The following is a 14,503-nucleotide window of genomic DNA, read 5'->3' on the forward strand; positions in this document are numbered from 1 at the left end:
GTGGATTTGAATCTGATAAAAATCATAAGAAATATCTGTACATAATATCTTAGCTAATAACCCTCACCGTTGAAGTTGGTGAAACCTGTGAGCAAGAACACTTTATAATAGTCTTTTTTCCAGATGTTGTTGCAGAACTCGCAGCTCGAGGTCGACACAGCGTCGACGCAGGAACCAGCAAAGTAGAAATTGTCTGCTCCGGACCCGTCGAATCCGTGTTTGAAATAGTCGCACAAAATCGTCTTTTTCAGGTCTTCCACGGTCTCAAACTGCGAGCAGAAATACTGTTCTAGATGCGGGTCCTGGGCAAGAACGTCAATTTCCTCGATACACCGGTCGATAGGGATCAAAATCGAGGGGATCTGGATGTACTTGTCCAAGAAGAACAGCGCGTTTGGGACAGCGTCGTCACCAAGATGGATCACAGGAGTACCAACCCAGTAGTCAAACAACCGTTGCACCTCGTAAAGTAGGTTGTACATCTTTTTGTACAACACAGGACAAGCCTTGACTCTGTTAAGTCCTTGTCCTGTGTTTGTGAGTTGATACTGCTGGCCGTTGAACAGATCGTCATCTGCTGCTGCCCAGAGCTCAATCATATCGCGCATCACGTGAGACCACAGCTCCAGCGCCTGTTTCACATACAAATACTGCTTCTCATGGCTGTGAGTGAGTCTGGCTCCTGCATGGCCGTATCTGATTCCTAGTGAATACTTTGTGGTGCCCGAGCTCTTGAAAAAGTCATCGAGCCGCTTAATCATCCTCAGCACCGGGAGTCGGTTTTTATTAGTGTAGGCGTTGAAGTCTCCGATGGAGTAGAGAATTCTAAGGACCTCCTCTTTGGTGAGACCGTCGGGAGACGAGTATCTGGACGAAAGTCGCTCAATGGCAGACTCCTTTTGCTTGATCTGCCGGTTGATTACTGACCTGGTCTTTTTTTCGGGTCTTATTTCGGCTGTGGCAGAAATTATCAGCGGGTCGTCAAACATCTTGATAGCAGACTTGTCCTTTTTCGACTCGATTAGACCCAAAACAGTCTTTATTGGCGCATAAAGATCAAACTCCATGTGCTCCCGAACTTCCGGCAGCATGGAGTCCATTACCACATAACAAAGTTTGCCAAAGGTGTCTCTCATCCGCTCTGGGTTCATGATCTTGTATCGTCTTCCAATTTCAAAAACTGTTTTATACCACTCCTGATTATCCGAAAAAGTCTTATCCTGAATTAGTTTCTGACCAACTTTCATGTTGGATGAGACCACCAAACCGGCCAAAATCGAGCAGATCTCTCTCAGCTGTTCGACTATCCGCTTGGTTCTTGATCGATAAGACAGAATATCCACTCTGTCCGTGTATTCCGAAACGCTGAGGGTGGCTTCCAGCAACCTCAAAAGCTGTCTCTCTTCGTAAGAAAGACGAAGAGGAATGAAACGGACGTTCCGACGAATGCCCCTTAAAATGGTTTTTTCTATTTGCTCGGTTTTCTCTTCCTCGTCCAAAACCTCTTCGGGCGTGTTGTCAATAGGCTCCGCCTCTGCAACAGGTTCTGGCTTCAGTGTGACCAGCTCCTTGAATCTGTGCCGTTTTCTGGTACCCCCTCGGTGGACGAATTGGAAACACACTCGACAGAAAGGCTCATTGCAGTCCAAACACTGGATTTCCGTTGCTATGTGCTTACAATCAATACAGAAATCTGGATTCACAGTATCTTCTTCCACCTGAGGCTCCTCTTGCACTCCAGACCCCTCTACTTCGTCCACAATCTGGTCTTCGTCTAATAGCTCAGCAAGCGTGCGTTTTAATTCCATGAAAAATAATTTACGCCCTTGCACCAGATTTACACAACAGTGGCACCAACAGGATACTGTCGACAAAAGGGTGCTATTTGAACCGAATACCACACAGATAGCCTCGAGAGGAGTATTTGTGGTCACTTAAGGGCGCAATCAACACAGGATACGGCGAATTACAGAGGACTATATAACTCGGCAAATTGGACAGCTAGAAACGCCGATCAAGTTCGAATCCATCCAGATAAAGCTCCAAAACAACATATCAAGAGATGGGAGCACGACAGATCTCTTCCAGCACTAAAAGTCTATATTCTGTGCTCTACCCTTATCATATCAAACAATAAAACGGATAAAAAATTTAAATTTTTTAAGCCTCAGACCGGAAACTCCATCAGAAAAGTGAGTCCGAAAAGTAAAACCCGATCTACTACGACTCATTTTACCGGGAGCCAGAACTTTTCCGCATGTGCGAACTGCAGTAAAGCTGTACGGGAACATATACAGTTGATACGGGCGATACATTAGGATCACGAATTAGCCTGTTTGAAAACACCATGCAATGTAATTGATCCAATGACTCTGGCAAAAGAATCGAGATCACAATCACATACATACAGGACCCTAGACAAATTACGGGCAAACACATTCGTGCACTTAAGAATAATTTGATTAAGTTGTCGGGCGGAGGTCAGATGTTTGATTATAATATGCGGGGACACCATTGGTTGTTTGGCCCACATATTGCCTGCGAGAGTCACCCATAATTTCAAAAGTTTGTGACTGGTTTAATTTTTTTTTCTGGTCGTGCACCAAACCTAAACATATGCACATTTTCCGATAGGAATGATAACCGGTTACGTCAAAAGAAACAAAATAAGTTACGCTCTCCCATCAACTAGTTGAGTGTGGCATCAATTGCAACATGCAACTGTTATTGAGCATCATTGCCAGGCATTGAGCTACTACACGGAGCATTGAGAAGATTGGAGCCAGTTTTTTTAATCAATCGCAGAAATATCGGAAACGCTATCTTTACTTGCTGGAAACTTTTCTTTTTTAAAAAAAAATGCTATTTTTTTCCGCCATGTTTCCCTTTTCTAATCTTTATAAATACTCACTAGTGGGCCTATCTTCACTTGTTTCCCTTTTTGCTGAACGTTTTCCCTTCTGCTATTTTTTGCAACAAAATCTTATCAATCAGCTACAATTGGGTTTCTAGGTAGCTAACAAGAGCTCAGAGCGCGAATTGCGATGTCGTCTTTTCTTTACCATTTGGCTAATGTGGGTTCCACCAGGCAGGTGGACGGATGCCTCACACCAAATTCTATCGAGCCAGTGCGCAGACTGCAAAGCGCCAACAACAAAGAGAATGATATGACTGATATCTCTGAAATGGATTTAGTGAAGAAAACAGACACTACAACATCCATCTCTACCACGGGATCGTCTGAAATGGCCTCCAGTACAATTCCTTCACCACCTCTTTCGCCGTACACGAGAGCTGCAACTTTTGATGAGAGCGATGCTAGGTTTGCACAGCTGTTATTTCCTAAGCCTATGAGGAAATCGTTAGCAGCAGAGCTCCCTAAACAGGAGCCACAACAACAAAAACAACAACAACAACAACAATTTGTTCTGCGCGAGATTAATGTTAACTGGGAGAAGAAAAGAAGCTTCCCTGTCGAGGATTTGAACGATACAACATTATACGTCAATCCTTATGGGGACCTCAAAACGCCTGGTTACAAAAAGAGACAGCTCAAATTTTTGAGCCAGTACCAGTTGAATGTCGCTTCGAAGAAAACAGTGCCTGCTGTTTCCGCCATGAACTACCGCTACAGAACAACACCACGTGTCAAGGAGTACGTGTCGAGCGATACTGAGACTGATAGACCGCGGACTAGAAGATTGGTTCGAGAAAATTCTGTGGCACTGGAGTCTGACGATAATGTCACATCGAGACCAATGACTCCGCGCAAACGCAAGCCGGCAGTGAAACGTCTCGACTCGCCGTCCACAGGATCTCCTCCGCCATATAATTTCGACTACAAGGCCATTCCGGACTACTCGCCGCCAATCTCTAGCCTTCCGAACAATAGTCGTTGTTTGAAAACGGAATGGAAGGGACACGCAATGGATCTAAGCGAAGATCCTTTGGTCGAGGAACTACATCCTGCTGAGGTGCAACTGGCTTCTACGCTGAGACTGCCTCCGAATGTGTATTTGGACTCGAAGAGGCGGATTTTCTTCGAGAAGGTGAAACGTCTCAGGGCCAACTTGCCCTTCCGACGTACTGACGCGCAAAAGGCTTGCAAGATCGATGTGAACAAGGCCAGTAGGCTTTACGCTGCATTTGAGAAAATTGGATGGTTGGACGATTACAGGTTTGATGAGTATCTAAAGGAATAGGATGGGACCGGATCGGGACTGGAATAAATTGGGATGGAATATGCATATTATAGGTTTAGTTTTTATGGACATGGTTTATAGAACTCAAAGAATTTGATTCTCTAGGTGTGGTCAATGTGGTGATTTGCACTGTTTCGCTTTTGCCCGATCCGGCGACGTTTCATGAGGAGCCCAGCCACCGCGGATTTTAGGTTGACAGTTAGTCTTCCTAATAGGGACAAACATAAATACCTCAACAATGAAAAAGGACAATTGAAAACAGAAAATCCTATGTCTTCAGGCTTAGATTTAGCAAACACACGCACTTTTCGTTCCTTCTAAACTTTTCGAGAGTGAATTTGGAATGCAATGGAGACGTAAGCTGGGGGCCAATTATTTATGTTCTGGGAATAGACTGCCTTCGACGAACCGAATTTTCCTGCATCTTCTTTTTTTTATAAAAACCAGTCTTTCTCTTCTTACAGCTTGTTCGAATTCAGCTACTCTAAAATGCAGTTCAAGCTCGCTTTGTTAGCTCTGGCCGGCTGTGCCCTTGCCGCAGACACCACTTCGTTGAGTAAGTATTGCATACCAGATCAAGTGGACGGGATACCGTGATCCCCCGCGCTGATTTGTCGAGATTTCTGATCTGGACTTCCGCGGAAGGTGAAATTTTGGCACTTATAAGCTCCTGACGAGGCAAATCTGCCACGACTAGCTCATATGTGTTAAAGGAACGCCATTCAGCCTCCTCGACCCCAGCGAGGCTGAGTTTCACGTCACAGGTTCTGTCGTCGGTATCGGCTTCTTTTTTTAGAAACCTGATTTTCGACCCCTTTCAAATGCTCTTCGCTTGATTTGTTTTGAAACTCGTGCACGACTAACACCTTTTAGATTCCACCTTGACCTCCACCACCTCGATTTCGGTGCCATCAGGATGCTCGTTCTCCAAGACCTTGACCGCCACCGCTCAATCCGACCTGGACGACCTGTCCTCCTGTTCGGCCATTGAGGGTGACATCTACATCACCGGTGATTTGGGAACTGCTTCCATCGCCAACGTCAAGGCCATTTACGGCTCGCTGTCTGTTTTCAACTGCTCCAACTTGCAGTCTCTGAGAGCAGACTCCCTGACTACCATCACCAAGCAGCTGGAGCTGACCGACTTGTATGTCCTGGACACTCTGTCGTTCGGTTCCCTGGTCTCTGTTGGCTCCATCAACTGGGTCACCCTGCCGGCATTGACCCAGGCAGGTCTGTCTGCAGGTGTTTCTGACTGTCAAAGCATCTACATCTCGGACACTCAGTTGGAGTCTCTGGAGGGTTTCAACCCAATCAACGTCGAGACCTTCAACATCAACAACAACAAGAACTTGGCTTCCATCAACTCGGATATCAAGTCGGTCTCCAACGCTCTGTCTGTTTCTTATAACGGTGACGACACCAACGTGACTTTTGACTCTCTTTCGTGGGCCAACAACATCACGTTCTACTCTGTCTCGTCTATCTCAATGTCCAACATCAGCACCGTCAACTCTTCACTTGGTGTTTTTGAGTCCAACGTTGAGTCTCTCGAGATTCCTACCCTGAAGAAGATCGGCGGTGACCTTTCGATCATCGACAACGACGACTTGTCTGAGATTGACCTCTCTCATTTGCAATCCGTTGGTGGTGGATTTGTCATTGCTAACAACTCGAACTTGGAAACCATCGACGGCTTTGACAGCCTGCAGACCATTGGCGGTGCCGTCATCCTCAAGGGTGAGTTCGACAATGCCACCTTCCCAAAACTGTCTACCGTTAGAGGTGGTTTCGACTTGGAGACCACTGGTAAGGCTGACTGTGACGAGTTCAATTCTCTGGAGAAGAAGGGCGGTATCCAGGGTGACAAGTTTGTCTGCTCTGCTGCCACCGAGTCCTCGTCTTCCATCAACCACTCCAAGACTTCTACCGGCTCTTCCTCTGCCACGTCTTCGGGCTCTAGCGACGAGTCGACCTCTTCTGGAGCTTCCTCTTCCTCCCAAGCCGGTGCCGCTCTCAACACTGTCTCTGTCTTTGGAGTTATGTCTGCCTTGCTCCTTGCATTGCTGTAAACATAGAGAAGCAGAGCTCTTTGCAGTGGACTCTCCTAATGTACGACTCTGAGTACTGTATGCTATTTTAAAAGATTTATTATTAATGTTAATACAATGTATGCTAACATCTAACTAGTTTCATACTTTACGAAAACACGAGGTACACTTCTTTCAAGTTGCTTAATCTATTAGTGCCGACAATTACAATCCCTTGCCGTAATTACCCTTCTCGAAGAAGTCCATGATGAGGTTCACAATGTTCTCCAGGGCGCTCAGCCACTCCTCTAACTGCTGAGCCACCTTCTCCTGGTCAGCACCCAGCTTGGCAAAGAAGTCTGCTCTGTAGGGACACGCCTTCATCGCAAGCTTGAAAACAGGTCTAATAAGCATTGTGTGGTACTTCGTCAATGTCTTGCCGTAGGCGTCCGTGAAAGTCTTGGACAGCTCATCGTTTGGTCTCGAAACGGTCTCTCTCATGGCAACAGCAGTGAACTGCAGGCCTCTGCACAGCCACAACAGGCCCTGAGTAGCGGTCTTCTTTTTGTCGTTCACCTCAGACAGAATCAGATCCTGCAAGGTGCCTGCCTTGTCAGGAGCGGCAAGGAGCTTGGCGCGCACCTTGTTGATATTTCCTGTCATGTCGTTTTGCACAACTGCAAACGCAGACGATCCCAGTAGATCAAACAGTTTCACAAGAGCCTCTGCGGCCTCCAAAAACTCAGAAGTGGCGATCTTGCCGTCCTCGACTGGGACGGCAACAAACGACCTTTTCATCTCATCAAAAAACGTGCTCATGGTGACTGTTGTACAAGTATTTCAAAAATAGAATATGAATATTTTAACGTGTCGTTCGTGTTCGCGGAAAAAAATCAATTTTTCAGGCACACGACATCCAATAATTATTTAATCTCCTTCTTTATGTATTTCTGCAGGTGTGCAGGAGGCACCGGTGGCCATTCTCCCGCTCTCTTCAGCTTGAGCTTGTCTGCGTACTTGAGGTTGCTCATCTTGGCCTCCCACTCGGCAGCCTCCTTTTGCAAACGTTCCTCGGCTTGAGCCAACGACTTCTGCTGCTCTTCGAATTCAGCCTTCTTCTTAGCAATAAATTCAGCAATACGCTGTTTCTTGGCCGCCTCTAACTTTTCCTTGGCCTCGGCAGCCTTCTTGTCGTATTCGTCCCACAAAGCCTTCTCCTTTTGGCCAACAAACTCCTTGTAGTCTGGAATCAAACGCGCCAATCTTTGCTTGATTTTAAGAGCCTCTTCGTGCTCCTTCTTGGCATTGGCAATCAGTTTCTGCTTCATTTCCTCATAAACCTCCATCTCGCGTCCCTTCTGCACCTCGGCATCCGCTTGTAACATAGGAAGCTCGTATCTGCGCTGTGCTCTTTCAAGATAGTCAAATCTCTTGGCAGTGGCTTCAATGCGCTCTTCAAGGGCCTTTCTATCTTGCTCGAGCTTCTCGATTTGCATTTTTTGAAGCTTTCTTCCATCAAGGTTCTCGATGTCGTCCATGTCCACCTTAATGATACCCTTAGCGTTGATCTCGTTCAACAGTTTCTTTTTCTCCGCCTGTTGAATGGCCTCTAACTCCTTCCGGCGTTTCTCTTCCAGTCTCTTGGCTGTCTCTTGCTCAATTCTTTCCTGCTCAGCCTTCTTGACGGCAGCCAGCTTCTCGTATCTGGCCTTCGTGGCAGCTTCCTCATCACGACGCTTGATCTCGGCCACCTCCTTCATTCTATTCTCTAGAAGCAGAGCACGGTCCAGCACCTCTTGTCTCTCCTCAGCAAACTCGGCATTCGCACGCATGCTGACTTTTTGCTTCAAGGTTTTTTCGTTCTCAGAAGCCAATGGGTCAATGAGTCTGACAGACTCTCTCAGAGTATTTGCAAGAGAAGAAAGCTGCGTTCTAATAATTTCCGTAGGAGTGTACTGGACTTTGCTCGACATGTTGAGAGGAATCGAGCTAAGCAAGGAGTTCTCCAAAGTGTCAGTCTTGAACGACACAACCTTGGCTTCGTGGTCAATCTTGACAGAAAGCAGGTTGTTGGAGGCTGCTGCAAGAAGTCGGCTCTCGATCTCTATTGGTGAGAGCTTGAACTGGCCCTCAAACGTGGACAGCTTCACTAGGAAGTCCAGCTTGACAGTCTCGTAAACTTCTGAAATTTGCTCAAAAAGCTTGTCCAAGATGACACCAGTCAGCGGCTTGATGTACATGTGGAATTCTTTGTTGGACTCGATAAAAGCAAATATGTCCTTGGCTTGCGAAGCAAAAGAGATCGGATGCAAGTCTTTCTCCATCAACTCATACAACTTGGCCAGTGAAGGATCCACAATGCTCAAAACGTTTCTAGAAGCCACCTGGGTCAACAAAGACTCCCTAGTAGGCACCTTGGAGAGGTTAAGCAACATAGAAAGTCTGTTGTCTTTTCTCTTGGCAAAGTCGTCCACTTTAGAGGACGAAGTCACTGGAACTGACAGAACAGACAGCAATTGCAAGGATGCGTAGTGCTTGAGCTCTTCGTCGGTCGCAATCGGAGACTGCACAAACAGGGAAAAGAACTTCTGTCTGGCAGCAGCATGGAACAACCGGTTGTCGCTCACGTTGAAGATTTTGGCCAAGTTGTCGTAATAGTTCACCATCATGCTTGGTTTCGGCTGTCTTTTCGATATCGTCATCAAAGTGTGCACATCCTCGACCGTACGGAAAGACTCCTGCCAGAGCTCTAGACGAACGGAAACGTTCAACTGGTTGAATCTCGTCTCTAGATATCTCTGAAGAGTGTCTGGGTCTGACAGATCAATTGGGTTCTCGATCTGATGTTTGACAACAGATTTTTGCGTCACCGTTTGCAAATGGGTCCTCAGTATATCGCAAAGACGTTTGAACTCCGTCTTTCTGTTGTACTTGACACAGAAACCAAATGCTTGTGAAACAACCGTAGCATAGCCAACTTCCAGCTTGCTATTGTTTCTCAAGATATCCAAAACAGTTCTGTACGCTTCCCATAAGAATTTCAGCCATGGGACAACAAGCTCTCTGTCGGAACGGTCTTTGGTATCATCCGTGGAAACAATGGACATTAGCACGTCTTCCGGAGAAACAACAATTTGTCTGTTTTCGTCATCCTCGTCCTCATCGTCAGCTTCCAATTGAGCAGCCTCCGCCTCCAAAGTGGCCGCCACGTCGTTAGCCTTCAGTTGTGCATCATTCAATTTGGCTTCTGCTTTCTCCAAGAATTTCTTCACCACGGTCTCCACAGACTCCAGGCCAGAGTCGTTGCCTTGGACGTTTTTCTTATACTGATGCAATCCGTCCTTCACGAGCTTTCCGCTTCTCAGATCCACGCCCAGCTCAACAAACAACAATGCAATAGGTTCCAGGTCCAATGGTGCAACGGATCTGATGCGCTTGGACGTGATGAAGTCGTACAGAGTCTGCAGAGCTGCCTCTTTCTGATCAACAGCAATGAGGTCCTCTGCACGCCTCAGCGTGTTTTCAGGCCGGATGTTATACGACGGAGCCATTAAACAGTATTAAAGGTGTCGGTCCTTTTTTTTTTTGGAAAATTTTACCAACTTTCAAGACATATCGGTTTACCCGGCCTGCATCAGCAAGGCTATCTGGAATTTACGTATGGAGGCTCAATGCAGATATAAAACAGCTCGGTTGCGCTTTCGAAAACTACGCAAACTCCCGTATTCAATCACTTGAATTATGAGCGGGCTGCTATACAAGGTGTTGCTGAAAAAGGTGAGTGTTCTGTCTTCATCAGAGACTCTAACTTCTAGACAGGATTATCAGACCTAGTTCATGTGGGACCCTATGAGGATCCTTATAACGAGATAATCCCGCCTAACGAGCTGAAGTTCTGGCAGCGTAAGGGAGCAAAAAGACGGAAGAACATACCATCGCAGTACACACCCCGTGACCGCAAGACCCTAAAGTCAGTTAGAGATAGAGCATATCACCTGGACCAATGCTTTAGCGTGGCAGGCATCAAATTTGGATACGGAGCAATCATAGGGTTCATACCAATGGTTGGCGACTTGATCAATTTGTTTTTTTCGCTAGTCCTTATTAGGAAAGCCAAAGAAATCGAGGGCGGGTTGCCAGACACGGTAGCAATCAAAATGGCCTTCAACGTCTTGATAGACTTTTTGATAGGTCTGATTCCATTTGTCGGCGACTTCATCAATATCGCTTACAAGGCGAACACAAGAAACTTTCAATTGCTGGACGAGCATCTCGTCAAGAAGTACAGTATCGCGTTGAGCCAAGTACCTGAGCACCAATGATATCCAAGCGGACGATGTAGTATTAGTTATGTCAATTTTATGTTTCTGAAAAATTGCACGCTCTTTTTCACGTCAAACACGGGCGGTTTATCGTCGTAGTATTCTGACTTCGGCAAGTATCTAAGCAGGTTGTAGATCTCATCTCGCACAGCGAATGGCTCAATTTCAGGCATTTCAATTTCCTTCAACTTAATTTCGGCAACGTTGTCGAGCGCCTCTTCTTTTCCTGTCAATGTATACTCATCCAGCAGCTTGATTGCATTGAATTCACCAAAAGATTTTGACAAAAATTGGAACTCGTTGCTGTCAGGGAAAGCTTCTCTATACCGTTTCTCGAGCGTGCGGATTGAATCGGTGTCTCCAAATTCCAGTTCAATCCGATAGAAACGTCGGTACACTTTCTCCAGAGTTGAGCGTTTGTCTTTGAAATTTTCGATGGACTGTTCCAACAGTTTCTTGGAGTTGCCCAGATCGTTCATCGAAAGCAAAAAGTTTAAGTACGTCTCAACAAAAGCATAGTCCTTTCCAAAATACTTCATGGCAAGCTCAAAACACCGCAAGGCAATCTTCAGATCGCTATTCTGGTGCTCCATCATTGCATAATCGACAAAAATGTGCCATGTGACACCTTTGAATTTTCGTGCAACAGAAAAAATGCTACGCGCTTCCTTCATGCCTGCTGCTCGGCGACAAGCCTTCATGAGCAACGAATACACACACGTGATGCACTGGCCAAGTGTGGCTTTTGTTTTCTCATTTTCCTCGCTGTCATAGTGTTTTGTCAGCCTATCAATAAGTCTATTCCAGGACTCTTTGATTTTTTCAATATCGCTGGAGCTTTCGTACTGGCCAGAGACCAAAAGAACTAAACTTATACTTTCTGGATTCAGAACCAAAGCATGGCCTAGCACCTCCATACCCTGCTCAGATTTACCGCTAGCAAACAAGTACACAGCGTAGTTGTACCACACTTCTGGCTGGAATCGCAGATACTGGGTAGACAGTCTGTACACGAAGTTGACTCTCTTTTCCACTGATTCTTGAGGTAAATTGAGCTTGTTGCTGCGCTCCCATGCAATCCAACGTTTCCAGTGTTCAAGCTGGTTGCGGCTGTTTTTTGCCTCGTCCGATGGACGCAAATAAGCGGTGAGGTTTATAAGCTCTTGATTCAAAGGACGTAGCTTCATGTATTCTTGCGATTTCTCGTTGATGTGACGCCTGGCGTTCACCTGGTCCGTTTCGTTTTCAAAGTCCAGATACTTTCTCCAATTTTGGTCTAGTTGGCGAAGAGGAGTGCCGATGAGCTTTCTATATAAAGATCTAAGGTGCGCATTTTTGGATGACTGCTCGATACTCGAAACGGGGTTCCACTCGTTCAGAAAACGGAAGTACTCGTCCCATATTTCCTGGCCGTTGATGAAGTCCAATCCCATGTTGTCAATGGCAAAGTCATAGGCTTTCATTACCACTGCCCTGGCCTGTTCTCCTCCAGTAACGATATCGTTCACTTTCCTCACGTACCTCAGGTACACTTTCCACAGCTCAACGTCAAACACCTTGGTGAGACATCTGGAAAATAGCGCCTCCACTTTGGCGTCGTCGTTCTTGGCCATTTCGTGTTCGATGTACTCTTTCCAAACCTCACCGTCGTTGAAGAACACCTTGAGATACGCCTCAAACGTCTCTACTGATGGGGAATCATGAACAAGCTTCAGCCAGCGGGGTCTATCAAGAGACTCCGCAAGAGACTCGATGGTCACAGGATCGTCCAATTTCCGTCTCTTGGTGTCCATACTAGTAACAAATATTTATAAAAAATTTAAAATCAGCCTAAATGTCCCTTCATCTCTGGGGTGCACCGTTCGACGCAGAATCTCTGGCGGCGGCGAATTTTGTTGCTGAAAATTGCAAGAACATTGAAATTGAACTACTGTACGACTCCAACTACTTTCTGTCGCCAAATGGCAAATTACCGGTTCTTCTAGATGGAGATCTTACCTTGGAAGGTTACAAAGAGATCGTCAACCATCTGATCAACAAACACAACCTACTTGCTTGTTCGGTGGAGCAGAAGCTGCTAGACCAAGGCCTCATAGAACATCTGCTCAGTAACCTCGAGGTGGTCAGCTGCTACAACTTCTTTCTTAACAAAGACAATTTCGAAGGCTACACTAGAGGCGTTTTCAAAAATATACTGCCCTTTCCATTCCAATATATGCCACCCCTCAACCTCAAAGCTCGTGCTGCGGCTATTTGCGAAACCGCAGGCATATCGTCAACAGAAGAGTCAAACCAACTACGTCAGCTTAAGGAGCGAGAAAAAACTTTAAGAGAAACTCCGACTTTGTCGAACTTTGACCAATCTCAAAGAAATGCCTCTCTCAAAGTGGTCCTTGACCAGATGGACATTCTCACCAACATGAGATGCGTATCGCTATTGGAAGAGACGATCAAGCTGGTGAAAGATCTTGGGCTACCTAAATCGTACCCCTCGTCCATTCTGTTTGATGCATACATCCAGTGCAATACTGATCCCAACCTGAAGACCGACTTTGTCCTAAAATATCTGAAATCCTCGCACCCAGACCTCTTGCAGTCCTATCAAGATATACAGCCACAGCCTGTCTCTTTTGCCACTGCAGTCCAGTCCCTGGCACGCAACTACCTCTGATTATTGCTCCGGCTTGTGAATTCCCGCGTATACGTTATAATACACAACAGTCCCATCGCGATCACAAATTCCTAGAATAATCTTTTCCACTCCTAGACTCTCGAAGATCTGGTCCAAGCGTTGCATAGTCAGGTGGTCATCGACGAGCACCGGGAACACACATTCCAGCGTGTTGTCTGGGGTTGTCCCAAAGAGAGCATCAATACCATTTTTTGAGACTTCCTCCACATTGGTCCAGAGATGGTAATGTACAAGGTTCAGTTTGACCTTCTCCATCTAAGGAAAAATTAAATTTAAAAAAAATCAAACACTTAGAAACAGCCCAGTGTCAATGAACTCTTGGAATCCTGTCCCGCGCGCGCTGGGACAAACCAAGCAGCATTTGCTGCGACGACGGCAGATGGTGGGTTCATCTCAGCAGGTGCGGCCCATCCAACAGTTGAAACTGCGCAAAGTGCGCCAGAAAAGCCGCGGTCTTCTCATCTGGCTCTATTCCATCTCGCTGCTGACGTTCGGCATTTCGTTTCTCCTTCTGAACTCGCTCGTGCCTATAGATGTCATTTTGCGCTCGCTCACCAGCTCCATCATCGCATTCAACACTCTTGTCATTGTCTGTGCTTGTGCGCTGTTTCTACTGCTAAGTGCCATTATCTACATAGTTCGCATTCTCATCATCAAACGGCACTTGCAGGACATCCCAAAACCATACATGCCCATCACCGAGAAAGACATTGGCAAACGAGAAGCCAACTACATCGCCCAACAAATTGCACGGACTAAGGAGATCAAAAAATTGGCCGGCCCTCAGGGCCCCCTGGATCATGCTGGACTGCACTGCGGCCAGAGCTCGGTGGACATCCCGCTACCGGACAATCTGATATACGAGAACGTGGTGTGCGCCATTGGCGAAGATATAAAATACCGACACGCGCTCCGCCTAACTAGCACTTTTCAGATCAAAGTCGAGCCCAATCAGACGCTACGGGATATTATATCCACCGTCATACGGAGAACAAATGTTTCTGCTCGCGACTCGGATCTATTGGCGGAATTTTTAGCGCATTATGAGAAGCTAAGGTTCAGTGGGCAGCCAATCACGAAGGCTGAATTTCTCACGTTCCTTCGCTTATGGGATAACACAAGGACGATACTGAGAAGACAGCTGTAGCACAACTGTAGCCAAACGCAAGTACATATATATAGATATTTCCCTAATTCGACATTCGGCTTTCATCTAGTCAAAAACCAAACTTCCTGACGGGAGTATTAATCTTGGAG

General features: G+C 46.3%; 8 protein-coding genes across 8 annotated transcripts; 5 read left to right on the plus strand and 3 right to left on the minus strand.

The window, feature by feature from the left end:
* Positions 1–33: 33 nt before the first annotated feature.
* On the minus strand, positions 34–1,808 carry OGAPODRAFT_74890 (uncharacterized protein; the record flags this gene model as incomplete). Its single annotated transcript, XM_018355941.1, has 1 exon — positions 34–1,808. The coding sequence occupies one exon, from the start codon at positions 1,806–1,808 to the stop codon at positions 54–56; it is 1,755 nt and encodes a 584-aa protein (XP_018213426.1). The 3' UTR covers positions 34–53.
* A 1,078-nt stretch (positions 1,809–2,886) lies between these two features.
* OGAPODRAFT_15381 (uncharacterized protein) lies at positions 2,887–4,563 on the plus strand. Its single transcript, XM_018353698.1, has one exon. It carries the CDS (start codon positions 3,045–3,047, stop codon positions 4,200–4,202), a length of 1,158 nt encoding a protein of 385 aa, XP_018213427.1. The 5' UTR covers positions 2,887–3,044; the 3' UTR covers positions 4,203–4,563.
* A 96-nt stretch (positions 4,564–4,659) lies between these two features.
* On the plus strand, positions 4,660–7,051 carry OGAPODRAFT_15382 (uncharacterized protein). The gene is made up of 2 exons (XM_018353699.1): positions 4,660–4,758; positions 5,076–7,051. Exons 1-2 carry the CDS (start codon positions 4,692–4,694, stop codon positions 6,272–6,274), a joined length of 1,266 nt encoding a protein of 421 aa, XP_018213428.1. The 5' UTR covers positions 4,660–4,691; the 3' UTR covers positions 6,275–7,051.
* OGAPODRAFT_92211 (uncharacterized protein) lies at positions 4,728–9,807 on the minus strand. Its single transcript, XM_018357123.1, has 2 exons — positions 7,204–9,807; positions 4,728–6,997 (listed from the first exon to the last, which is right to left on the minus strand). Exons 1-2 carry the CDS (start codon positions 9,781–9,783, stop codon positions 6,458–6,460), a joined length of 3,120 nt encoding a protein of 1,039 aa, XP_018213429.1. The 5' UTR covers positions 9,784–9,807; the 3' UTR covers positions 4,728–6,457.
* Positions 9,808–9,900: 93 nt separating this feature from the next.
* On the plus strand, positions 9,901–10,554 carry OGAPODRAFT_92212 (uncharacterized protein; the record flags this gene model as incomplete). The annotated part of the gene is made up of 2 exons (XM_018357124.1): positions 9,901–10,009; positions 10,048–10,554. Exons 1-2 carry the CDS (start codon positions 9,974–9,976, stop codon positions 10,552–10,554), a joined length of 543 nt encoding a protein of 180 aa, XP_018213430.1. The 5' UTR covers positions 9,901–9,973.
* On the minus strand, positions 9,901–12,347 carry OGAPODRAFT_74895 (uncharacterized protein; the record flags this gene model as incomplete). Its single annotated transcript, XM_018355942.1, has 1 exon — positions 9,901–12,347. One exon carries the CDS (start codon positions 12,345–12,347, stop codon positions 10,581–10,583), a length of 1,767 nt encoding a protein of 588 aa, XP_018213431.1. The 3' UTR covers positions 9,901–10,580.
* A 41-nt stretch (positions 12,348–12,388) lies between these two features.
* Positions 12,389–14,451, plus strand: OGAPODRAFT_92214 (uncharacterized protein; the record flags this gene model as incomplete). Its single annotated transcript, XM_018357125.1, has 1 exon — positions 12,389–14,451. One exon carries the CDS (start codon positions 12,389–12,391, stop codon positions 13,223–13,225), a length of 837 nt encoding a protein of 278 aa, XP_018213432.1. The 3' UTR covers positions 13,226–14,451.
* On the plus strand, positions 12,417–14,451 carry OGAPODRAFT_74896 (uncharacterized protein). The gene has a single exon (XM_018355943.1). The coding sequence runs from the start codon at positions 13,557–13,559 to the stop codon at positions 14,391–14,393; it is 837 nt and encodes a 278-aa protein (XP_018213433.1). The 5' UTR covers positions 12,417–13,556; the 3' UTR covers positions 14,394–14,451.
* Positions 14,452–14,503: the final 52 nt, after the last annotated feature.

The sequence above is a fragment of the Ogataea polymorpha genome (genome assembly GCF_001664045.1).
Source record: "Ogataea polymorpha strain NCYC 495 leu1.1 chromosome Unknown OGAPOscaffold_1, whole genome shotgun sequence".
NCBI lineage: Eukaryota > Fungi > Ascomycota > Pichiomycetes > Pichiales > Pichiaceae > Ogataea > Ogataea polymorpha.